The sequence below is a fragment of the Coregonus lavaretus genome, assembly GCF_964263955.1.
Source record: "Coregonus lavaretus genome assembly, chromosome: 20".
Lineage (NCBI taxonomy): Eukaryota > Metazoa > Chordata > Actinopteri > Salmoniformes > Salmonidae > Coregonus > Coregonus lavaretus.
The window spans coordinates 22,498,170-22,525,171 of NC_140007.1; the positions used below are offsets into that span (position 1 = coordinate 22,498,170).

The 27,002-nt window shown below is 42.6% G+C and overlaps 1 protein-coding gene across 1 annotated transcript in view; it reads left to right on the forward strand.

The window, feature by feature from the left end:
• Nucleotides 1-23,330, forward strand: part of LOC311147436 (band 4.1-like protein 1) — a gene marked incomplete at both ends in the record, with an annotated part of 85,263 nt that extends 61,933 nt beyond the window's left edge. Inside the window, 10 exons of the mRNA XM_084184136.1 lie at nucleotides 676-881; nucleotides 5,227-5,265; nucleotides 9,001-9,159; nucleotides 16,589-16,639; nucleotides 16,899-17,264; nucleotides 17,795-18,232; nucleotides 18,933-18,998; nucleotides 21,074-21,163; nucleotides 22,947-23,027; nucleotides 23,214-23,330. Of these exons, the coding sequence (XP_084040262.1) occupies nucleotides 676-881; nucleotides 5,227-5,265; nucleotides 9,001-9,159; nucleotides 16,589-16,639; nucleotides 16,899-17,264; nucleotides 17,795-18,232; nucleotides 18,933-18,998; nucleotides 21,074-21,163; nucleotides 22,947-23,027; nucleotides 23,214-23,330 (1,613 nt within the window). The remainder of the gene's footprint in view (nucleotides 1-675; nucleotides 882-5,226; nucleotides 5,266-9,000; nucleotides 9,160-16,588; nucleotides 16,640-16,898; nucleotides 17,265-17,794; nucleotides 18,233-18,932; nucleotides 18,999-21,073; nucleotides 21,164-22,946; nucleotides 23,028-23,213) is intronic.
• Between the last annotated feature and the right edge of the window lie 3,672 nt (nucleotides 23,331-27,002).

Sequence of the window (27,002 nt, forward strand, 5' to 3'; positions counted from 1 at the left end):
GAGACATTTTAAACTTAGCAGAGGATGTAGAAGCAGGACCTGCTGACATTATCCGGAATTGATTTGTCTTGGCTTGATGCAGAGGGTAACCAATCAGGCGTTAGGTTCCGCCTACCAACTTTTGATGGGTCAGTTTGACAGTTTTAAGTAATTCAGGAAGCACTCCAACGCAGGACCATGAAATGTAAATGTAAATAGTGAAATTATTATATATGTATTTTACATAAAATGAATCGGTATTTGAATTAATTAATGACACATTTAATAACACATTTATGTATTTAATTCTAATTTGAATTAATTAATGACACATTTAAGTAATTATTTAATGGTGTATTTATTTATTTAATTGTGGCACTTTTAGTCCTCCATAGCATGCAACCCCCCCCAAACATCTTCCCATGGCTATCAACGCACCTTTGAATCACTCCTGGCCATAATCTATGTTCTGACTCCTGAATCAGTTTACCCTGCCTCAACTGTAAGGAGATAAATACTTACATGTAAAATGGATGTCAATGTAAACAAATTGTATAATCTCGATCAATCATAATTTACAGTATAGACAACGTTGACCTTTCTCTTGTTTTCTGTGAGCCAGGGCTGACTAGCTTTTCTCTCTTCTCTCCGACATCCCTTGTGTGCCCTGCCCCCTACCCCCAACTCCCTGCCCAGCCTCAGCCCTGGGAGACAGCATGGACCAGCTGTCCCAGCGCAGCTCCAGTGATCACACCCAATTCCTGTCCAGGGAAGACCTGGAACAAGAGGGTAGTCTGGACCTAGACCAGGATCAGGATTACCAGGAACAAGACCAGGAGTATCAGGATCAGGATGAGGAGACTGATGGTGTTGCCACGTCCACCAAGACCATGGAGCTGAAGGTACAAGGCGAGGCAAGGGTGGCGGACCCTATATTCATAGTAGATGATGGCTCCCTTTTTTCTTGAGTCCTCTTCGTCATGAGGATCACTGATCACAGGTGAAAGGATAAAGGATAGTTTTCTGCCATTTTGTAAGTAAGTATTTGGACAAATTCACAGTGTATTAAAGTAGTCAAACGTTTAGTACTATTTGGTCCCATATTCCTTGCACTCAATGACTACATCAAGCTCATGACTCTACAAACTTGTTGGATGTATTTGCAGTTTGTTTTGGTTGTGTTTCAGATTATATTTTGCCCAATAGGAACTGAATGGTGAATAATATATTGTATCATTTTGGAGTCACGTGTATTGTAAGTAAGAATAGATGTTTCTGAACACTTCTTCATTAATGTGGATGCTACCATGATTATGGATGAATCGTGAATAATGATGAGTGAGAAAGTTACAGAGGCACAAAGATCATATCCCCCCCAAAAAATGCTAACCTCCTCTGTTATCAGTAATGGTGAGAGATTAGCATGTTTTGTTGTAGCCTCTGTAGCCTTCTCACTCATCATGATTCATTCATTATTTTTTCTTAATCATGGCATTATCAGGATTAATTTAGAAGTGTTCAGAAAAATCTTATCTACTCACTAAGAAATAAAATTACTCCAGTCATCATTCACCATTCAGTTCCTATTGGGCAAAACATAACCCAAAGCACAAACAAAATAAACTGTGAATGTAGTTGTAGTCATAGCATGCTGTGGTCCTCTGTAGCGCAGCTGGTAGAGCACGGCGCTTCTAACGCCAAGGTAGTGGGTTCGATCCCCGGGACCACCCATACACAAAAATGTATGCACACATGACTGTAAGTTATTATTATTATAGGAATATGTGACCAAATACTACACTTTTGACTTAATACACTATAAGTGAATTTGTCCGAATACTTAAGACTTCTTCAAATGGGGGGACTAGATACATAGGCCGTGTCCGAATGCGAAAATCGTTTTATAGTTTATACGTTTTATAGAATGTGAAATTTCTGCTTTTCAACTAGTAGAAATCGCTGCACAAAGGAAGATAATTGTCTTTTCACACCCACGTGTGTTTGACAACAGCTGATAATCAGAATAGGTGACTCGCTCTACAAAAATGAACGAATGCCGGAGAACAAGCGCGATAGTATGTAGTTTAAGTAAGTAGTAGGCAAGACATATTTCGGACACGGCCATTAGGTGCTTTAATTTCTAAATGGTAAAACTGATAATGAAAATACCCTCAAATAAAAGATGACATTATGTACTGTCGCCTCTTATGAAATATTCGATCTCAAATCCAAAATGCTGGAATATAAATCAGGGGTGGGCAAACCTTTTGGCTCAATGGCCACATCGGGATTTCGAAATTCAACGGAGGGCCGCACACATCTTCTTTTAACCGATTTGTTTGTCAAACAACACAGGATGTAGTTTGCCCACCCCATACAGTGAGGGAAAGAAGTATTTGATCCCCTGCTGATTTTGTAAGTTTGCCCACTGACAAAGAAATGATCAGTCTATAATTTTAATGCTAGGTTTATTTGAACAGTGAGAGATAGAATAACAACAAAAAAATCCAGAAAAACGCATGTCAAAAACGTTATAAATTGATTTGCATTTTATTGAGGGAAATAAGTATTTGACCCCCTCTCAATCAGAAAGATTTCTGGCTCCCAGGTGTCTTTTATACAGGTAACGAGCTGAGATTAGGAGTACACTCTTAAAGGGAGTGCTCCTAATCTCAGCTTGTTACCTGTATAAAAGACACCTGTCCACAGAAGCAATCAATCAATCAGATTCCAAACTCTCCACCATGGCCAAGACTAAAGAGCTCTCCAAGGATGTCAGGGACAAGATTGTAGACCTACACAAGGCTGGAATGGGCTACAAGACCATCGCCAAGCAGCTTGGTGAGAAGGTGACAACAGTTGGTGCGATTATTCGCAAATGGAAGAAACACAAAATAACTGTCAATCTCCCTCGGCCTGGGACACCATGCAAGATCTCACCTCGTGGAGTTTCAATGGTCATGAGAACGGTGAGGAATCAGCCCAGAACTACACGGGAGGATCTTGTCAATGATCTCAAGGCAGCTAGGACCATAGTCACCAAGAAAACAATTGGTAACACACTACGCCTTGAAAGACTGAAATCCTGCAGCGCCCGCAAGGTCCCCCTGCTCAAGAAAGCACATATACAGGGCCGTCTGAAGTTTGCCAATGAACATCTGAATGATTCAGAGGAGAACTGGGTGAACGTGTTGTGGTCAGATGAGACCAAAATTGAGCTCTTTGGCATCAGCTCAACTCGCCGTGTTTGGAGGAGGAGGAATGCTGCATATGACCCCAAGAACACCATCCCCACCGTCAAACATGGAGGTGGAAACATTATGCTTTGGGGGTGTTTTTCTGCTAAGGGGACAGGACAACTTCACCGCATCAAAGGGACGATGGACGTGGCCATGTACCGTCAAATCTTGGGTGAGAACCTCCTTCCCTCAGCCAGGGCATTGAAAATGGGTCGTGGATGGGTATTCCAGCATGACAATGACCCAAAACACACGGCCAAGGCAACAAAGGAGTGGCTCAAGAAGAAGCACATTAAGGTCCAGGAGTGGCCTAGCCAGTCTCCAGATCTTAATCCCATAGAAAATCTGCGGAGGGAGCTGAAGGTTCGAGTTGCCAAACGTCAGGCTCGAAACCTTAATGACTTGGAGAAGATCAGCAAAGAGGAGTGGGACAAAATCCCTCCTGAGATGTGTGCAAACCTGGTGGCCAACTACAAGAAACATCTGACCTCTGTGATTGCCAACAAGGGTTTTGCCACCAAGTACTAAATCATGTTTTAGTCAAATACTTATTTCCCTCATTAAAATGCAAATCAATTCATAAAAAATTTTACATGCGTTTTTCTGGATTTTTTTGTTGTTTTTCTGTCTCTCACTGTTCAAATAAACCTACCATAAAAATTATAGACTGATCATGTCTTTGTCAGTGGGCAAATGTACAAAATCAGCAGGGGATCAAATACTTTTTTCCCTCACTGTATATAGAGCCAATGTGGTTCACTGTCCAAATTCACATGACGGTGAGTGTAAGTCTAGCTTTCTACCTAACATGTATGTATTGTTAGATCCCCCTTTTTATTATGGCTGAATCGGACACCTCTTCCCCAGAGCTAAACAACCTAATCACATTCTGCGCATGTGTTACAGACACTGTGAGACATGCGAGCTGAGACAGGATCAGAGACGGTATCGCCAGTGGTAGTGTCGTGACCAAATGTTTTCTTTCAAGTAGGATAGCAGCCTTCATGAGAAATATTATAGTATTGGTAACCATCTGGATGTTACAGGGATACATTCTATTCAGTGGGGAGAGCATGCAAGGCAAGTCTGTGTTTCACAACACCGGGATACAATGTCCGGCAGTTTTGTTAACGTTTTAGCGAGGGAAGTATTATTGCCAATTTCTCAAGTTGACAGCTAAAGCACAGGTGACAGTGGTTGCTTGGTTGTAGTGATTTTCACCGAAAATATACAAGTATGGCATTGAAATTATCTAAACTAAATGAATCCTGAACACTTCGCTAACTCCCAATTTCACACACACACACACACACACACAGGAGGGGGAAGCAGCAGCGGTGGGAGCAGCAGATACGTAAAACTAATTGTAAAGTAGAGAATCCCACACATGCTCAGAAGCTTCGGTTGTTAAGCTATCTGGAAGAGGCATCCGTTTTATTATTGTAACACTATTAATATGATTGAAAACAAAAGAACCTGGTAAAAAAAGACCTTTGGTTAGTAAGTTAAATTCAGGTTTGTTGGAATTGTGGTTATTTACCAAATGTCTCTAATACCTAACTAGTTTTTCTAAATGATATGCATAAGATACAGAGAAGAACGATACATTTTACTCATATCCCTCCCCTTGCTGTTTCAGTATACCTAACCTGTAGCACAGTGAGAAAATCCATCATGTGAGCCCCTGACTTCCACTCATCTCTCTCTCCTGCCTTCACTTTACACTCTAATCCATATTCCCTCTCTCCTGCCTTCACTTTACACTCTAATCCATATTCCCTCTCTCCTCGGCTCCTCTTCTCTTCCCTCCCTTCCGCTCCTCACCCAAGAAACCTCTCTGTGGAACTTTCCTGAATCTCCTCTTCAAATCTAACATGCTCTCTTTCCCCTCACCCCGTTTTAACTCTGCGCCCTTCACTCTCTTAAAATTCCCCTCTCCTCTTCCTGCTGTGGCTTCCTGCGACCCACTAACCAACCACTTCTCTCTTCCCACCTCCTTCGCTTGCAGGGTGAGGAGGCAGGCTCGCCAGTAGACTCAAAGCCTGAGGTACTTTGTCTGTGATGAGTAGTGTCTGTCTTTCTGTATGTCTGTTTGTCTGTCCATTCTGGGTTTTAGTGTTGTTTAAATCTTTATTCAGCCTGTTCCGTCTTGTAGCTAGGTTATTACTCCAAGTGTTATTCCTCATTGACAGTACAGTCATGGCTTTCTTAGATCCCTTGGCTTTGGGCACAGCCTAAATCACATCACCTGACTTCAAATTGGATCACCGTAGTAGTATAGGGTAGGCTAATGGCAATATGAAGTCTGGGTACTATCAAGGTATTTAGACTGTGTTTGGTCAGTGTTTGTAATATGTCTACATTAGGAATTAATTTCAGTGCATCTGAGTGGCCAGCTGTGTTCAATAATGGGTGCATTACAATTTTAATGTGTACATTGTCATTAGAAGGATTAGCTGAGCTTGAACAGATGGTGTAGAACCACAACTACTGTATGTTTGATTTACATTCATCTCCATAATACAACACTTTGTCATTGCACAGAATGTTTGGAGCACGAGACTCTGAGTCCTTCCTCCAAATATCTTAGTTACAGTATTTATGTAATTCACCAGTCTACATCTCTCTGTACATCTGTCTCCGAATGCTAGATGTTTCCATTGCCGAACAAACTCACTGTCTCAGTGAGATGCTTGGATGCTACCAACACGACCTCTCTGTGTGTGTGTGTGTATGTGTAGTCGCCTGCCTTCTTGACTCACCTGCGGTACTCTACCTCTTTGTCTCTGCACGTGCCCCACCCCCACCCCACCTCTTCCACCATGCCTCTGCTCCACTCTCCCCGCCCCCCTCCCCCAGTCGGACCAGGATCTGGCCACCCCACGCCCCCAACAGGAGGTACTGCTTCTTGCTCTGTGCCTGTGCTCTCTCTCTGTGACCCCTCACCAGGTGTGCTGTCATGAGCTGTGATGTGCTGTGTATCTCATCGTACCTGTGTCCATCTGTAAGGGCAGCAATATATGTTGTTCAGTACCCCTCAGTTTGTTTGCATTTATTAATTTTTTACAACCAAGCACAACTTTATTGTAAAAGTTCAGTTGTAGGTTTGGACATTGTTAACATAGACAAAGCCAGTAGGAGACGGAGTATTCTGCATTTTTGTTCTATCGTCTTTATAGCCGCAGTCTCTATTAAGCTACATTATAATAATACAGTATTGCAATAAAGTGTAACACTTGACTTGACACCAAGTGTCATAACATGTTATGACACAGTCATAACCATGTCATAATATGTCATAACAGCTGACATAACTTGTCATAACCTGTCATAATATGGTCATTACACTGTCATGACCCATATATTTACCTCTGTTGTGACATATATTGTGTTATTTTATGGCTGGTTATGACACCTACATCATATTTTAAATAACTTGTAGAAAATACACTTTATGACACTTTCATGAAGCATTATGACCATCCTGTGTCACTTTATTTGGACTAAGAAAATACACTTTATGACAATGTCAAGAAGCATAATGACCATCACAATCATATAAGCCAGATAGGCCTATCATGCCCTTATATCAGTCATCAGTCAAAAAGAGGGTGTCTTGTCCTGCTCCTGAAATCTGCTCCTGCATTCATCCCAGTCATCAGCAACAGAGCGTAGGTGTTCAAATAAAATTGTATTTGTCACATGCGCCGAATACAACAGATGTAGACCTTACCGTGGAATGCTTACTTACAAGCCCTTAACCAACAATGCAGTTCAAGAAATAGAGTTTAGAAAATATTTACTAAATAAACTAAAGTAAAAAATAAAATAAAAAGTAGCACAATAAAATTACATAACAATAACGAGGCTATATACAAGGGGTACCGGTACCGAGTCAATGTGCGGTGGTACAGGTTAGTCGAGGTAATTTGTAAATGTAGGTAGGGGTAAAGTGACTATGCATAGATAATAAACAGCGAGTGGGGGGGGGGGGGGGGGGGGGGAACAGTATGACTTGGGTGACTGGAGTCTTTGACAATTTTTTGGGCCTTCCTCTGACATGCCTAGTATATAAGTCCTGGATGGCAGGAAGCTTGGCCCCAGTGATGTATTGGGCCGTATGCACTACCCTCTGTAGCGCCTTATGGTTGGATGCCGAGCAGTTGCCATACCAGGCAGTGATGCAACTGGTCAGGATGCTCTCGATGGTGCAGCTGTAAAGCGTTTTGAGGATCTGGGGATCCATACCAAATCTTTTCAGTCTCCTGAGGGGTAAAAGGTGTTGTCGTGCCCTCTTCACGACTGTCTTGGTGTGTTTGGACCATGATACTTTGTTGGTGATGTGGACAACAAGGAACTTGAAACTCTCGATCCGCTCCACTACAGCCCTGTCAATGTTAATGGGGGCCTGTTCGGCCCTCCTTTTCCTGTAGTCCACGATCATCTCCTTTGTCTTGCTCACGTTGAGGGAGAGGTTGTTGTCATGGCACCATACTGCCAGGTCTCTGACCTCCTCCCTATAGGCTGTCTCATCGTTGTCGGTGATCAGGCCTACCACTGTTGTGTCCTCAGTAAACTTAATGATGGTGTTGGAGTCGTGCTTGGCCTCGCAGTCATGGGTGAACAGGGAGTACAGGAGGGGACTAAGCACTCACCCCTGAGGGGTCCCGGTGTTGAGGATAAGCGTGGCAGATGTGTTGTTGCCTACCCTTACCACCTGGGGGCGGCCCGTCAGGAAGTCCAGGATCCAGTTGCAGAGGGAGGTGTTTAGTCCCAGGGTCCCTAGCTTAGTGATGAGCTTTGTGGAAGCTATGGCGTTGAATGCTGAGCTGTAGTCAATGAACAGCATTCTCACATAGATGTTCCTTTTGTCCAGGTGGGAAAGGGCAGTGTGGAGTGCGATTGTGTCATCTGTGGATCTGTTGGGGTGGTATGCGAATTGGAGTGAGTTTGATATCAACGTGTGCGCAATTACAAGGATAATTTAATATGGTACATTTCAAAAATATATATACAACATAAACACTGTTGACACGTAGGCTATGGTGTAATGGAATGTTTTGCCTTATGTGGTAGGTTTTGTGGGGTTTTACACTCTTATGTAGGTGTCATAACCAGCCATACTGTAAAATAACTACCGTGGTAGGTTTTGTGGGTTGTTACACTCTTATGTAGGTGTCAGAACCAGCCATAAAATAATGCAATATATGTCATAACAAATCTAAATATATGTGTCATGACAGTGTTATGACCATATTATAACAGGTTTTGACAAGTTATGTCAGCTGTTATGACATATTATGACATAGTTATGTCATCGTGATTGAAAGATATTTAATCAGATAACGTTACCACTGAGGAGGACATAACATCAGTTGATTTGAAAGATTTTCATACTGTGTGATCTGGTAATCTGGAAAATTCTAGATATCTCTTGCCTGAAATATGTAATTCCAGGGCAGATAAAAAACATTGTACTCTTTACTCAAGAGGAGTGTAATGGGGTCCATGTCTATACTCATCTATTCATCCATGCATAGCAGCGTTAGTCTCATTCTTCAGCCCATATCAGAAACAGATTGGATATTTGTTGTAACATCCATGTTGTGAGCTCCGAGCAGAATTGAAATGGAGGTGGAATTTGAGATGAAGAATTACAAACACATAATATACCATTAACACAGCACTTTTCATTCAAATGTCCATGTCTGGTTCAATTCTGAAATGGAAGTGGGAGGAATCCTAACTCCAGTCTGTGACCTATCTCCCTCTCTCTATCTAGCAGCAGTTCCTGGACAAGCCCGAGGATGTCCTGCAGAAGCACCAGGCCAGCATCAACGAACTAAAGAGAGCTCTCAGGGAGCCCAACAGCAAGCTGTCACAGAGGGAGAAACGCCTGTCCTCAGCCACGCCCCCCGGAGGCACCCCAGAGAGGAAACAAGTAAGGAAGGGGGGGTTCCTTGCGATGTTACTTTCCAACACTCTAATTTGGAATCTTACTGTATACTCATTCTCACCAGCCCAGCAAACATGACCCCATTGGCCCCCTGTGGGTATTCGGTGGGCAAGGTGGGCTCGGGCTAGCCCACACCAAGCCAACACCAGCCCATCGCGGGCTAGCCCAGCACAGCCTAGCCTACACCACGCCCAACTACTTCATAATGTACAGTCGTGGTGAAAAGTTTTGAGAATGACACAAGTATTGGTCTTCACAAAGTTTGCTGCTTCAGTGTTTTTAGATATTTTTGTCAGATGTTACTATGGTATACTGAAGTATAATTACAAGCATTCCATAAGTGTCAAAGGCTTTTATTGACAATTACATTAAGTTTATGCAAAGAGTCAATATTTTCAGTGTTGACCCTTCTTTTTCAAGACCTCTGCAATCTGCCCTAGCATGCTGTCAATTAACTTCTGGGCCACATCCTGACTGATGGCAGCCCATTCTTGCATAATCAATGCTTGGAGTTTATCAGAATTTGTGGGTTTTTGTTTGTCCACCCGCCTCTTGAGGATTGACCACAAGTTCTCAATGGGATTAAGGTCTCTGGAGTTTCCTGGCCATGGACCCAAAATGTTGATGTTTTGTTCCCTGAGCACTTTTGCCTTATGGCAAGGTGCTCCATCATGCTGGAAAAGGCATTGTTCGTCACCAAACTGTTCTTGAATGGTTGGGAGAAGTTGCTCTCGGAGGATGTGTTGGTACCATTCTTTATTCATGGCTGTGTTCTTAGGCAAAATTGTGAGTGAGCCCACTCCCTTGGCTGAGAAGCAACCCCACACATGAATGGTCTCAGGATGCTTTACTGTTGGCATGACACAGGACTGATGGTAGCGCTCACCTCGTCTTCTCCGGACAAGCTTTTTTTCCGGATACCCCAAACAATCGGAAAGGGGATTCATCAAAGAAAATGACTTTACCCCAGTCCTCAGCAGTCCAATCCCTGTACCTTTTGCAGAATATCAGTCTATCCCTGATGTTTTTCCTGGAGAGAAGTGGCTTCCTCGCTGCCCTTCTTGACACCAGGCCATCCTCAAAAGTCTTCGCCTCACTGTACGTGCAGATGCACTCACACCTGCCTGCTGCCATTCCTGAGCAAGCTCTGCACTGGTGGTGCCCCGATCCCGCAGCTGAATCAACTTTAGGAGATGGTCCTGGCGCTTGCTGGACTTTCTTGGGTGCCCTGAAGCCTTCTTCACAACAATTGAACCTCTCTCCTTGAAGTTCTTGATGATCCGATAAATTGTTAATTTAGCTGCAATCTTACTAGCAGCAATATCTTTGCCAGTAAAGCCCTTTTTGTGCAAAGCAATGATGACAGCACATGTTTCCTTGCAGGTAACCATGGTTAACAGAGGAAGAATAATGATTTCAAGCACCACCCACCTTTTAAAGCTTCCAGTCTGTTATTCTAACTCAATCAGCATGACAGAGTGATCTCCAGCCTTGTCCGCGTCAACACTCTCACCTGTGTTAACGAGAGAATCACTGGCATGATGTCAGCTGGTCCTTTTGTGGCAGGACTGAAATGCAGTGGAAATGTTTTTTTGGGGGATTAACATTTAACATTTTAGTCATTTAGCAGACGCTCTTATCCAGAGCGACTTACAGTTAGTGAGTGCATACATTTTTATTTTATTTTTTCATACTGGCCCCCCGTGGGGCAAAGAGGGACTTTGCAATTAATTGCAATTCATCTGATCACTCTTCATAACATTCTGGAGCATATGCAAATTGCCATCATAAAAACTGAGGCAGCAGACTTTGTGAAAATTAATATTTGTGTCATTCTCAAAACTTTTGACCACGACTGTAGAGGCTGGGGCTCATTAGAATATTTGGGTCTGTGGATTGCAGTTATTTTTGTGCAACTGTTACTGAGAGTGTTGTTCCAGTTTGTTCTGTTGTTCAAATGTATCTTGTACACTCCCAATGATGAAGTCTTTAACCTGTTAGATGTAATGGCAAAATTTAGATTTCCGCCTACAGTGAGGAAAAAAAGTATCTGATCCCCTGCTGATTTTGTACGTTTGCCCACTGACAAAGAAATTATCAGTCTATAATTTTAATGGTAGGTTTATTTGAACAGTGAGAGACAGAATAACAACAAAAAAATACAGAAAAACGCATGTCAAAAATGTTATGAATTTATTTGCATTTTAATGAGGGAAATAAGTATTTGACCCCTCTGCAAAACATAACTTAGTACTTGGTGGCAAAACCCTTGTTGGCAATCACAGAGGTCAGACAATTCTTGTAGTTGGCCACCAGGTTTGCACACATCTCAGGAGGGATTTTGTCCCACTCCTCTTTGCAGATCTTCTCCAAGTCATTAAAGTTTCGAGGCTGACGTTTTGGCAACTCAAACCTTCAGCTCCCTCCTCAGATTTTCTATGGGATTAAGGTCTGGAGACTGGCTAGGCCACTCCAGGACCTTAATGTGCTTCTTCTTGAGCCACTCCTTTGTTGCCTTGGCCGTGAGTTTTGGGTCATTGTCATGCTGGAATACCCATCCACGACCCATTTTCAATGCCCTGGCTGAGGGAAGGAGGTTCTCACCCAAGATTTGACGGTACATGGCCCCGTCCATCGTCCCTTTGATGCGGTGAAGTTGTCCTGTCCACTTAGCAGAACAACACCCCCAAAGCATAATGTTTCCACCTCCATGTTTGATGGTGGGGATGGTGTTCTTGGGATCATAGGCAGCATTCCTCCTCCTCCAAACACGGCGAGTTGAGTTGATGCCAAAGAGCTCCATTTTGGTCTCATCTTACCACAACACTTTCACCCAGTTCTCCTCTGAATCATTCAGATGTTCATTGGCAAACTTCAGACGGGCATGTATATGTGCTTTCTTGAGCAGGGGGACCTTGCGGGCGCTGCATGATTTCAGTCCTTCAAGGCGTAGTGTGTTACCAATTGTTTTCTTGGTGATTATGGTCCAAGCTGCCTTGAGATCATTGACAAGATCCTCTCGTGTAGTTATGGCCTGATTCCTCACCGTTCTCATGATCATTGCAACTCCACGAGGTGAGATCTTGCATGGAGCCCCAGGCCGAGGGAGATTGACAGTTCTTTTGTGTTTCTTTCATTTGCGAATAATCGCACCAACTGTTGTCACCTTCTCACCAAGCTGCTTGGCGATGGTCTTGTAGCCCATTCCAGCCTTGTGTAGGTCTACAATCTTGTCCCTGACATCCTTGGAGAGCTCTTTTGTCTTGGCCATGGTGGAGAGTTTGGAATCTGATTGATTGATTGCTTCTGTGGACAGGTGTCTTTTATACAGGTAACAAGCTGAGATTAGGAGCACTCCCTTTAAGAGTGTGCTCCTAATCTCAGCTCGTTACCTGTATAAAAGACACCTGGGAGCCAGAAATCTTTCTGATTGAAAGGGGGTCAAATACTTATTTCCTTCATTAAAATGCAAATTAATTTATAACATTTTTGACATGCGTTTTTCTGGATTTTGTTGTTGTTATTCTGTCTCTCACTGTTCAAATAAACCTACCATTAAAATTATAGACTGATCATTTCTTTGTCAGTGGGCAAACGTACAAAATCAGCAGGGGATCAAATACTTTTTTCCCTCACTGTAAATAGACAAACCTCATGCAAGGGACATAAACAATAACTAGTAATGCTTATACAGCCAGAAAAATCTCACCTTTCTGGCAAAAATAGTTATAAATTGCTGAGTTGTACTCACTTTTGAGGACACAAGCTCAAGTACATAGTACAAATATGCTGAAAATATGAAATATCAAAATATAATATACAGTATGATGCAATTCCTATTTAACAAAAGTGGGTGAATAGGGCCTGACATGACTGATATGCTCTCTAAATATAGTAACAGCCAAATTATAAAATGACTCACTATAAGATTTCACCTTCCTTATAACTGTAAAACAAATATGATCATGAACATCACAGCAAAATGAAACCAGTGACATACTGAGCCAGAGAAAAAGGCCAAGAAATGGTATACGTAACTCCCTCAGCTCTGAAGGTCGTACTGCCTTAGTCAGCGACCAGAATCACACACGCCTATTGTTCTCTAAACCCAACACAGACACATCTACAAGCTACAAACACATTCAGAACCGGCCAAAAATCCACGTAAGTCCCTGATTTCGGGGAGTTTACATCTAAGAAGTGTATTTAAATGAGTGCATGTGAAATTAAAAACTTAACAGTTTCTCTTGTAAAATAATATATGTATGATAGTATTTGTCTTTCTGATACAATAAAACACGTTTGCTAAAAACCTTTAAGGCTAGAAAATGTGTTAAATTGCAATAAATACATTTTGAATAAATACATTTCCATTAAATAAGAGATAAAACTGATACATTGGGCAATACACCTAGGGCCAATACTATAAGCTCATATTGGGGCCCAAATGGCCTCAATAAGGGCAGCCGATCCAAAGGGTGGGCTTATTTCAGGCGAAATGAGTGCTACCCTTGGGGCCACCTGCCTTAGGGCCAACATGGAGCCGATGAGCAAAGGTGCTTTGGCCCAATGTGGGCAGCCTACATTGAGCCAATATTTTAGCCTGCATTGGGCCCACGTGCCCAATACGTGTTGGCATGTTTGCTGGGAGGGGTTCCCTTACCACTTAATTGGAAGGACAGGCACCCTCATACTCTGTTGGTCCCCCTCCCCTGCCCATGACTACAAGTAGTTAGCTTCCTTTGCAAAATGTTGATAGAAAAGCAACAGGAAACACGGCTCTCTAATCCAAAAGGACTAGATAAAAGGACTAGATAGGTGGAAAAAATATTGCCAAAACGTATATAAAAATAGTATTCCACCAGATATAGCTTTCACGCATCCAGTCATTTCAAATGACATACTACCTAAGGTCCATGGGGTGATATGGTGTAACAAACTTAATAGTAATGCATTAGAATAGTACATGCAGCTTAATGAATCTGTGTTTTTACCAATATATAGGCCTCTGTGGATTCCATATTGAGTGAAAAGCAAGATGGTGGTCAAGGAAGCTCAAAAGAAGAACAGAATCAGTCCTCTCCCTATACACTGCATTTGGCTTTTGATCCCAAAGACACATGTATTGGTATGGTGTCTGAGAATGTGCAACTTGGAAAAACAACAGAGATGAAGCCTATAACTTCACCTCAGGATTCTGGGAAAACTAAAGCAGGTGGCACTGGATCGAGATCCCAAAGACAAGAAACAGTTTCGACTGCAACTGGACATAAGGATATGCACTCCATGGATGATGCAACCTTTGGAAGTAATACGCATTCATATGACACCTTTTTCTCAAGGAACAGTGTTCAAGAGAATGGATTTGATTCACCTCCAGCGGATAATCTCTATTCCAAACAGAGGATTGAAATGAAAAGAAAACAGTTGAAGCAGAGTCTGTATCAGTATGAATCGTTCCCAGAGAGAAAAAACAATAGCGATGACCAGGTCGCTATGGAATCTATAAATAACGGCAACCAAGGTCGAAGTGAGTCTGAAAGAAAGAGGGAGATGAGAGAACCTGAAGCTCTGGAAACAAAAGACCCAAAGCCAGAGAGAGGAAACAATTCCAACAAAACTGGGAGTGCATCACACTCCAAAGTCACCCGAATAGTTCCTCTCAAGCCACAGAGATCAAAGAAGTATTTGAATAAAGGGGGGAACGAAGGTGTCATCATACCTCAAACGCAAACCCAAGCTGAAGGAGGCGTGGCCGGAAGAGTAGATGACACTCGGATGATGCAATCAACAGAGGGGTCCTCTGAAACCAGAAAGAGAACAGGTGGTTTGCCTACAGCATGTCCTGACCCAAATGACAGCAAGCAAGGGATGACAACCACCAACCAGCACACAGAGGTCGCAAAGCAACTACCAGAGAATGAGCTACAAGGGACAGGTGAACACAAGGATCAGAGGGACATTTGTGGATCGAGTTTCTGGACTGACGGTGGAAGACTAATCCATGAAGGACGTCCCGAGGCTTACCCAGATTTTACAGACACCTTTTCCTTTGGCTCAAAGGTTTTGGCCTCCCATGCAGCTCCCCCTCCAACCCTCCCTCTGAAAACACAGTGGTCCAAGGAGACTAGAGATCGCAACAGGCAGAATGTCACCAATGACTCTAGCAACGGCCATTACAGGAACTCTAGCCAGGAAGCAACCAAGAGGAAACAAGTGGTAACGCCGTCTGCCTAACCTGCCTGTCTATCACTGGAAACTAAAGCATTGCATGTGCTTAAGTCGATCACAACCTTGTTTTTATCCACTTGAATATACACATGTAGAACTCATGTGGCTGTATATAAAAAAGCAGGTAAAAGCCTGTGGCCCTTCACATCTTATCATTGGCCAATGGCATTTTGAGACTTAACAAGTTCATGGCCCGGGAGCTCCTGGCTCTCGTTCCCCTCTGCAAAGCTTAACATCTGCTTGTCCATTTTAGAAATCGGTGGGCCTTTAAGCAATGTTTCCATTGCTTAAGCTTCTGGCGTCTGTTCGTCACCACGTTAACACCTGGTCTCTCCTTCCAACATCATCCTCTTACCTCCCTGACTAAAGGTGGTTGCTGTTGCAAGGAGTCAATGGCCTTCGCACCATCACCTTCCTTTGAAGCCACAGTGCGCTTTGGACATTTGGCCAAAATGTTCAGTGTTGGCATCTCTACAGCAATAGCCAATATGCCATTTATTATGAGATGTTATGCACTAATTCTTGGCTGCAGCGCTGCCAGCCACATTGTTCAGGGCTGAGGTACTTGTACACTGGACTTAAGTATACAAATACCTGATTCCTGGAAGGTATTGTTATCTAACCTCAACAGTGCATGGCATTACCATCGCACTTACAGATTTTGTGATAATGTTGACTTTAAACACATCCTATGTGCATGTGTGAAAGTTGTGTGAACAATTACCTCAAGTTATTATATTCATATATGAACTGTAAGCTTACAGTTAGCATAGGTCTACTTTCAATGGGATTAGCATGACATTATGAAGCCTCCTCAGCCTTGCCATGTGCAAAATATCTTGGAACCACTGGCTAGAACAATGTCTTCAACAAAATGATGGTGGAAACAGCTATTATGTGTGGTGACGTCAACATATGTTGCTCATAACTTGTCATACAGTTGGTTTCACATTCACTCCATTGTTTGGAAAAAAATGTAACCAGCCTTGTACTGAAGTAAAGAGTAAATCCCAAGGTGATGTCACTGCATTCATTGACAATGCAAACCCTTGAATTCTCTCTGGGAAGTTTCTCGTTCAATGACAGTCAGAAGGATGATGCCAATATTATTGTGTGTACAGTTCATGGCTGTTCTTTACAGTTTCGTTAGGTGAAATAAAATGGTCTCATTTTGCTTCTATAGGACACCCCTCCTACACCTGCCATTCATGAGGAGCCTTTTGACGAAGCCATGGTGAGTCACTGTTTTGTTCAATGTGCAAAACCTCTTCAGCATGTTCAACCCCTTCATTAGCATCTGCTGATCATAAACAAAACACAAAACTAAAATATGACCTTAAAGTCTAATGATGAAAGATTATTTGATATTTCTGTTTGACCTTTTAAGTATATATTTTTTAGCACAGGTGCAAAAATCTTTATATCGAGTCCCTTGTATTGAGCCGACTATGTTTTTTAATTCTCTTGTCCGTCTTCTCCAATCTAACCTGCAGAGGGAGCCATGGGAGCGGCGGTTGGGCTCAGTGTCAGAGGACGACCAAGACCACGAGACCCTGTACCTGAAGGAAACCCACCTGGGCATCGAGCGCAAGTGCTCCAGCATCACGGTCAGCTCTACGTCCAGCCTGGAGGCCGAGGTAGACTTCACTGTCCTCATGGACCTCCATACGGGCATGGAGGAGTTCTCCAGGGGCATGATGGAGCTGGGCGAGAGGCCCCTGTCACCCGACGTGGGCCTCAGCCTGAGCATCGACCTGATGCAGGGAACCCCGCCACCTCTCGTCTCGGCTCCTCTCACCGGGGCTAGCAGCAGCCCTCCTGCCAAGCAGCTGCACACCGAAGAGGTCCGACACCACGAGGTAAAGTACACAAGCAAACGCCACTGACAGTTTGGGTCCAGGTAGGTATTTGAAGTGATAGTTCACTAAAGGTTTACGGTTATGGGATCATCTTTTAGCCTTAGAATAAGTAACTAGTAATGAGTTTACAGGTCAAAACGGCTGAAGTAAGCCTTAGTGTACAAATCATTACATAATTAACAGTAATTGGCTAAATTTAACATTGACATTGACAGTGTAATGTGAGTACCATTACAGCTCACTAATGTTTTCTTGAAGTTTATGCTGGACTTCACTGGTCTTTCATATGACAAAATCATGGGACTTTCTTTAAAGTCTCACTGCCTCCTTCTCACAAATGATCCCAAAAATATAAAAATTTAATAAAGTTGGTTCAACACAGTGGCGGGTCATTTTGACCCTAGGACAACGGGAGGGTTAAGGAAATGTAAAGACGCTTTCTCTCAAATATTTTACATACAGCTTGTGAGTGCTGAATCTCAAATTAAATTCTAGCAATGGAAGTTATTATTCTGTGTTTTCCTTCAAAGCCTGTTGTGCCCAGAAAACCAAAGAGGTCAGTGCCCATCGACAGAGACCAGTCACAGAAAGAAACCACTTACTCATCCCCCATGACGGCGCTGAGCAGAGAGGCTAGTGACGTCGTCGCTTCCCATGCACTGAGGAAGACTGAGGTCAAGGTCGACAGAGACCAGTCACAGAAAGAGACCACTTACGTGTCCGCCATGACAGCGCTGAGCAGAGAGGCTAGTGATGTCGTCGCATCCCATGCACTGAGGAAGACTGAGGTCAAGGTCGACAGAGACCAGACAGTGAGAGAGACCACTTACGTGTCCCCCATGACAGCTCTGAGCAGAGAGGCTAGTTGCATTGTCGCCAGCCATGCACTGAGGAAGACCGATGTCAAGGTCGAGACACAGTCCAATGGGTCAGAGGTCACCACAACCATCGTGGAGTTCACAGATCAGGTAGAGAAGCATTTCCGATGGAGATCTGGTACAATTGATCAGGTAGAGGCCATTGCTCGTTAGGTATAAAGATAGAGAAAAGGTATATAGATGCTACAGTAGAACCTCAAATATACAGACCTCAGATTTATAGACTGACCAGTCAACCAAATGGGCAATATCAAACCTGGACATTATAATTGCAAACAACAAACTTCTGTAGGCTACAGACAAATGCAAATGTTGCTTTCATGTGCTAAAAACACATCAGCCATTTACAGTATCTGACTAAATGTTAGAAAATGCACATTAATATGCCATTAGTGTTCTCTATAAAGGTTTGATGTTTTTTTAAAAGTCATTTCAAAGTTACCAACATTTCAGTATTCGGTACGACCCCAATTCTCTGTGGTCCTACCGTCGTGGTAACACTTTCTATGATGCATACACACATATATATATATATATATATATATATATATATATATATATAATGCCTAATAAGTTCATTTAAAATGCCTTATAACACTTGCTATGACATATCATAATTGCTCATAAGTAGTTATAGCATCCTTATAATACATTCCTATAATGATTTGAAAGCACAGAGAGTATAATGCATTATATCTCGACTGATCGTAAAATGGTCTGTCTGACATATTTGAAAGTCTGTCATTCAAACCAGGAGTGGGCATCACATCGGGTTTTCTGTCTCTTTCAGGATCATGGTGTGACTGTAAGCAGTATAGGCGAGACTTCTTATTCAACAACGGAAGGTGTTTCCCCTGTGAGTACATTATTACCTGACCTGTCCAATTTTAACTCCAGCACACAGATTGTAGGTCTCAGCAGCTTAAACCTACTTCTCCCTCTGTGTTAGAATGAGATTGTGTTAGAATTAGATGTGTTAGAGTGAACCAAATAATTTGAATGTGTATGCCTGACTATGTATCTATGTATGAGTATGTTTGCATTGTGCTGTTTAATATGGATGCATTCTGAAAGTATTCAGACCCCTTGACTTTTTCCACATTTTGTTACGTTACAGCCTTATTCTAAAGACTGGTCAGTCTTGCGTATGACGCTACAAGCTTGACACACCTGAATTTGGGGAGTTTCTCCCATTCTTCTCTGCAGACACTCTCAAGCTCTGGTTGGATGGGGAGCGTCGCTGCACAGCTATTTTCAGGTCTCTCCAGAGATGATCGATGGGGTAACAAGTCCGGGCTCTGGATGGGCCACTCAAGGACATTCAGAGACTTGTCCCGAAGCCACTCCTGCACTGTCTTGGCTGTGTGCTTAGGGTCGTTGTCCTGTTGGAAGGTGAACCTTCACCCCAGTCTGAGGTCCTGAGCACTCCGGAGCAGATTTTCATCTAGGATCTCTCTGTACTTTGCTCCGTTCATCTTTCCCTCAAGCCTGACTAATCTCCCAGTCCCTGCCGCTGAAAAACATCCTTCACCATAGGGATGGTGCCAGGTTTCCTCCACACGTGACGCTTGGCATTCAGGCCAAAGAGTTCAATCTTGGTTTCATCAGACCAGAGAATCTTGTTTCTCATGGTGTGAGAGTCCTTTAGGTGCCTTTTGGCAAACTCCAAGCGGGTTGTCATGTGCCTTTTACTGAGGAGTGGCTTCTGTCTGGCCACTCTACCATAAAGGCCTGATTGGTGGAGTGCTACAGAGATGGTTGTCCTTCTGGAATATTCCCCCATCTCCACAGAGGAACTCTGGAGCTCTGTCAGAATGACCATCAGGTTCTTGGTCAATTCCCTGACCAAGGCCCTTCTCCCCCAATTGCTCAGTTTGGCCGGGTGGCCAGCTCTAGGAAGAGTCTTGGTGGTTCCAAAAGTCTTCCATTTAAAAATGATGGAGGCCACTGTCTTCTTGGGGACCTTCAATGCTGCAGAAATCTTTTGGTACCCTTCCCCAGATCTGTGCCTCGACAAAATCCTGTCTCAGAGCTCTATGGATAATGCCTTCGACCTCATGGCTTGGTTTTTGCTCTGACATGCACTGTCAACCGTGGGACCTTATATAGACAGGTGTGTGCCTTTCCAAATAATGTCCAATCAATTTAATTTACCACAGGTGGACTCCAATCAAGTTGTAGAAACATCTCAAGGATGATCAATGGAAACAGGATGCACCTGAGCTCAATTTTGAGTCTCATAGCAAAGGGTCTGAATACTTATGTAAATAAGGTATTTCTGTTTTTAATTTTTAATACATTTGCAAACATTTCTAAAAACCTGTTTTTGCTTTGTCATTATGGGTTATTGTGTGTAGATTGATGAGGAAAATGTTTTATGTTATTCTAAAATGGTTAAGGCTGTAACGTAACAAAATGTGGAAAAAGTGAAGGGGTCTGAATACTTTCCGAATGCACTGTATGTATTTAATCATGTATATGTGTGTCTGTGTGTGTGCATGTGTGTCCATCAGACCTGCGTTTCAAATATCTCAATTACTTTCACATACATTCATAGTAAGTATTCAGCTATCTTTTATTTGAAAAGACAAGTAGTGGAATTAATATTTGAATTTATTTGGAAATACTTGGAAAGTATTTGAAAAACTCAAATACACTGACTTAAATACACTCCTATCCATTTAAACTAGGTATTTGAAAATTATATTTGAAATAAGTATTTGAAAATCCTGTCAAACACAATTTAGCAGACTATTATTCAAATACTCAATAAAAGTACTTGTTTCGGGCTGTGTATTTGAAAATACTCAAATACACAGAACAAATATTTTAAATACCAGATTCTCCAATTCACATGTATTTGAACCCACGTCTGGTGTCCATGTATGATCATGATGTCATTAATGCTTTTTTCCCCATGTGTCCTGACAGGTGCACATGTGTACTTTGGGAAGAGAGGCCTCTGGATCTCCAATACTTGTTACTGAGAATGTTACCTCTGCAACCACACATGTCACCAAGGTATCAAAGATGGTCAAATATGGTCTGACATATTCAGTACCTTCAGTATTATTGGTTTCCATTGATCTTATGTTTTCTCTAGCTGTAGAGGTACAGTTGAAGTTGGAAGTTTACATACACCTTAGCCAAATACATTTAAACTCAGTTTTTCACAATTCCTGACATTTAATCCTAGTAAAAATTCCCTGTCTTAGGTCAGTTAGGATCACCAGTTTATTTTAAGAATGTGAAATGTCAGAATAATAGTTGAGATAATGATTTCTTTCAGCTTTTATTTCTTTCATCACATTCCCAGTGGGTCAGAAGTTTACATACACTCAATTAGTATTTGGTAGCATTGCCTTTAAATTGTTTAACTTGGGTCAAACGTTTCGCGTAGCCTTCCACAAGCTTCCCACAATAAGTTGGGTGAATTTTGGCCCATTCCTCCTGACAGAGCTGGTGTAACTGAGTCAGGTTTGTAGGCTTCCTTGCTCGCACACGCTTTTTCAGTTCTGCCCACACATTTTCTATAGGATTGAGGTCAGGGCTTTGTGATGGCCACTCCAATACCTTGACTTTGTTGTCCTTAAGCCATTTTGGCACAACTTTGGAAGTATGCTTGGGGTCATTGTCCATTTGGAAGACCCATTTGTGACCAAGCTTTAACTTCCTGACTGATGTCTTGAGATGTTGCTTCAATATATCCACATAATTTTCCTTCCTCATGATGCCATCTATTTTGAGAAGTGCACCAGTCCCTCCTGCAACAAAGCACCCCCACAGCATGATGCTGCTTCCCCCGTGCTTCACGGTTGGGATGGTGTTCTTTGGCTTGCAAGCTACCCCCTTTTTCCTCCAAACATAACGATGGTCATTATGGCCAAACAGTTCTATTTTTGTTTCATCAGACCAGAGGACATTTCTCCAAAAAGGACGATCTTTGTCCCCATGTGAAGTTGCAAACCGTAGTCTTGCTTTTTTATGGCGGTTTTGGAGCAGTGGCTTCTTCCTTGCTGAGCGGCCTTTTAGGTTATGTCGTTATAGGACTCGTTTTACTGTGGATATAGATACTTTTGTACCCGTTTCCTCCAGCATCTTCACAATATATTTGCTGTTGTTCTGGGATTGATTTGCACTTTTCGCACCAAAGTACGTTCCTCTCTAGGAGACAGAACACGTCTCCTTCCTGAGCGGTATGACGGCTGCGTGGTCCCATGGTGTTTATACTTGCGTACTATTGTTTGTACAGATGAATGTGGTACCTTCAGGCATTTGGAAATTTCTCCCAAGGATGAACCAGGTCTACAATTTATTTTCTGAGTTCTTGGCTGATTTCTTTTGATTTTCCCATGATGTCAAGGAAAGAGGCACTGAGTTTGAAGGTAGGCCTTGAAATACATCCACAGGTACACCTCCAATTGACTCAAATGATGTCAATTAGCCTGTCAGAAGCTTCTAAAGCCATGACATCATTTTCTGGAATTTTCCAAGTTGTTTAAAGGCACAGTCAACTTAGTGTATGTAAACTTCTGACCCACTGGAATTGTGAGTGAATTATAAGTGAAATAATCTGTCTGTAAACAATTGTTTGAAAAATTACTTGTGTCATGCACAAAGTAGATGTCCTAACCGACTTGCCAAAACTATAGTTTGTTAACAAGACATTTGTGGAGTGGTTGAAAAACGAGTTTTAATGACTCCAACCTTAGAGTATGTAAACTTCCGACTTCAACTGTATAAGCAACAGCAACAGTGTGTTCAATTTGGCAAATGTTCCAAAACTAATTGTTGTGTGTTCCAGACGGTGAAAGGGGGCTATTCAGAGACCAGAATTGAGAAGAGGATCATAATCACAGGAGATGATGATGTTGACCAGGAGCAGGTGAGCAGACTCCAGCTGAAGGACAACATTAACTCTGTAACACAGTAACCTATAAGCTATAGACACAGCAGGGGATGTGTAGTCTTAAAAGTGTTCATAGAGTTTTCATTACTAGACATACACCAGTCTAGTGATTCTACATAGTAAGCAGTTGAAATGAATGTCATATAATTTGTTCCTTCACAGGCCCTCGCTATTGCGATACAGGAAGCCAAGCAACAGCATCCAGACATGTTGGTCACCAAGGCAGTAGTTGTCAAGGAAACAGAATCATCCACTGAGGATCCACATGGGACATCTTAGGTACAGGAGTCTGACAGGTTTCTATTGTGTATCGAATCTCCATAACCTCTTTGCATGAAAAGTTGGTAGTTCCTTTCATCTTTTGTCATAGTTTAAACCAGGGATTGGCAACTGGTGGCCCCCCATTTGAAGGCCCTCGGATCAATTTGGGGGGGGGGGGGGGGGGGGACTCAGTCGGGGTCTCAACTAACTGTTGCAAGGTAGAATAGTAGAATACACAAGGTGCAATTTCGAAATGTGGTTGTGCATCAACAGTTTTCCTCTTGTTATGTCAGTCACTGACAGTCACTCAATTAGCCCATGTCAGCTAACATGTTTTAGATTGGTAAATTAGTCTAACGGCCAGCTATCTAGACTTGTAGTAATCAAGGTCGGGGAGGGGGGCGGGGGACGACGACAACTGCGGCCCCTCATGATGAGTTCCGATTTTGTGGCCCCCACCCCCATCAAAGTTGCCCATCCCTGCTTTAAACAATGAACTGTCTCCTCTCTCCTATAGTCCTGATTCCTGGGACATGAGCGCCCCCCTCAGGAGCAGACCTGTTGGTGCCTGAGCTACCTGAGACCACCACTCTACTGTACCACCCTGACCACTGCTAGTGTGGCTCCGACACACACACACACACACACACACACACACACGTTCTAATCCCTCACCCTTACTACTCCTGCCCACCGGGCCAACCCATATCCTTCCCTGCTGTCTACCATAGTAACAGGACTCTTTATTGATGAACCTTTGCTCTGGCGGTGAGATGGTGAAATATAGCCTCTTAGAATCCGAGAGTGAAATACTTACATACTCGTCTCTAACATGTAGGCTCAGCATTCCCAAACAGTCACATTACAAGTCAGAATGTCGAACAAACTTCATTTCAACGTACTTTACCTGTTGTCCACCGATTTTGGCCCTATGTCGGAGCCGGATAAAGAATATACATAGGGGAGCGTTATCAACCCGACCTTCAGGACACTGGTCTGTATATCGTTTGTATTTCCGGTTTGTATTTTCAATACTGACTCAATTTGCACGAGACAAACACTTGCACAATATGTCCGAACCTAACCACAGACCGAACGGCAAACACTTCCAGCTGATTGCGAGGAAACGTGCTTCGGTTGACAACGTTTGGTTACATTCAGCTATTGTTTACATATTGTGCATCACGTGAATTGCATCACATGATTGAAAATACTCACTGGAATTACAAGCCGACAGAGCCATATACCTACCGGCACCCCAGAAAGTTGGGCTAATAATACTTTCCTGTGGCCATTTTATCTCCACTTCCTACCGCCAAAAAGACAACCGGTAAAGTACATTGAAATATAATTTTATTCAACATTCTGACTGTTGCGTCTTTTTACAGCAACTTCTTTCAGACTGATAGCCATGGAGTAACCATGGTAACAGTCTGATGTTTAGACAAGGTGAAATACAGACTTGGATGGCTACATTTTACATTTTAGTCATTTAGCAGACGCTCTTATCCAGAGCGACTTACAGTTAGTGAGTGCATACATTTTCATACTGGCTAGATATGGAATTGTCATAAATGATGGCAGTCTCGGTACTACGAAATAACAGGTTGAACGACAAAATAGTGCTAGAATTCCTTGTTTCACTGCTGGAAAGTTTCAGTCTACACCTAGTACACCTGTCTACACTGGTCTCAACACTCAAGCCAAACAACTGGGTTTTGACTAGATAAAGTACAGCTTATGTAAAAATGGACTTTTTGTAGCAGGTTAGGATAATTAATGTAGCAGGTTAGGAGAATTAGACTAAGGTTAGGTGAAGGGTTAGGGTTAGCTAAATTGCACACACAAAAACTCGTCCCCAGGCTCGAATTGCCGGAACATAGAGCCTGGTAAAATTGTGGGACTGTGAAGGGGTGTAGATTTACTGAGTGACATGATAATCAATTCAAATTCCGAGTGAATCACACGACTATGAGACGTTCCAAATTGGGGCGGAAAAGTGTTTGTTATGGTGCACCACGGAAATAACTCCCTGGACCCAAGGTAGTAGGAACATATCGCCATTCATGCTAATAGCTAGCCATACCTTTGTTACACAAGAACATAAAAACAATACTGGCCCCCGGATGCAGCACACTTAGGGGGAGGTTCTAAGGGTTGCACTAGATAGTGATGGACTGAGAGATCAGCCAATTAAAACCAGTGGTTGTTTTTCCGCTCCTGCCATAGGCTTCCAGTCAAGTCCCATTCTGAGGTGGTCGGAAACCAGACGGTTCGACAGAGAGAGAGCCAGCTGGTGCACAAGATTAATTTGATTTAAGCTGTATCCTATCTAGACCACCAAACTGTTCTCAGCTTGCCTCTGCATAGTATCCTCTAAGGAAATGAATGGGAAGGTTTTTGCCTGAATGTCAAGTGGATCCAAATCTTAGGAGCTGTTGTCTCTTTGCTGTGCTCATCCCATCATATCACTGTAGAGTCTCACGGCCGCCACAACCCACACCAATGCCACACTTGAAGTACGGGACATTTTTATTACAGGGTTACTTAGTATAAAATAATCTGGCAGACTATAGGACTACAATGTGGTCCGAAGTCCTACTAAGTAACTTCCACCCAGCATTCTAGACCTCAGATCCAACTCTAATGCCTACTGAGGCCTAGATTCAATCTGGACCACGGAAGATCGATGCTAAAGCATAATTTTAATTTAAAGGCAATGTTCCCGCATTCGCTGAGACTGCATTCACAGTAAACGCTGCAAACAGTATGTCGGCTCAATTGTAAATTACCTTTACATTTTAATTGCGCAATAACGCGGATCTTCCGCGGTCCAGATTAAATCTAGAGTGTGCTTATATACCTATGTAGTTTGTAAAGAGAAAAAAACGTATATGTATCCATTAGATGTAGGTCCAGTACTGTTGACGTGCATGCAGTAAAGCAGGTTTTCGTGAACAGGAAAACCTTCCCTTAGATTTTTTATACTTGCTAAACCAGCAAAGTCCATAACTGTGCTTTGGCCCATTTCTGTAACAGTGAGAATGGTTATGGGAATGCCAGAGGATACACAGATTGCAGGAGATGTGAGAACAGTAGGCTACTATGCACCAGCGAGGTCAGTAAATCGCGGCGTTGGTTTGGTGGCACTAACTCAACGATGCCAAATGTTCCAGAGTAGAGAAAGGGGCAACACAGCTAACACAGAAAGGTCAAAGTTGAACTTTTCTTCCTGCAATGGCGCATCCTCACAATCACACAACAGAGGAGAAGAGCTGTTGAAACTCTCTCGGATAAGTGGGCTTTGTCAAGATATCTTGCTTTTTCTTTTACCCACAATTGGGCCATTTGGCTGACATCTTGACAGACCCTACCTTGAACCCTTGTGTTTTGTGTTTTAAGAACACAATTGACGTTCCTGTATTATGATGATGGTTTACTTGTTATTGAAGTTGAACTGTGCAGACATTTGGATGTATATGAATGGAGTGGTTATTAACCTCTGATCTATAGAATGTGCCTGTTGGTTATTTATTAAAATGGTGAAAGTATAAATTCTGAGCATGTTGCTGTTCTAAAATGATCCAAGGTCAGGTCCCCTTCCAAACTTTAGAGATACAGTCACTTTCTGCTGTTATAGTGTGGCCATTTGTCTAGGAAATATTAATAGATACACATTAGAACCTTGTT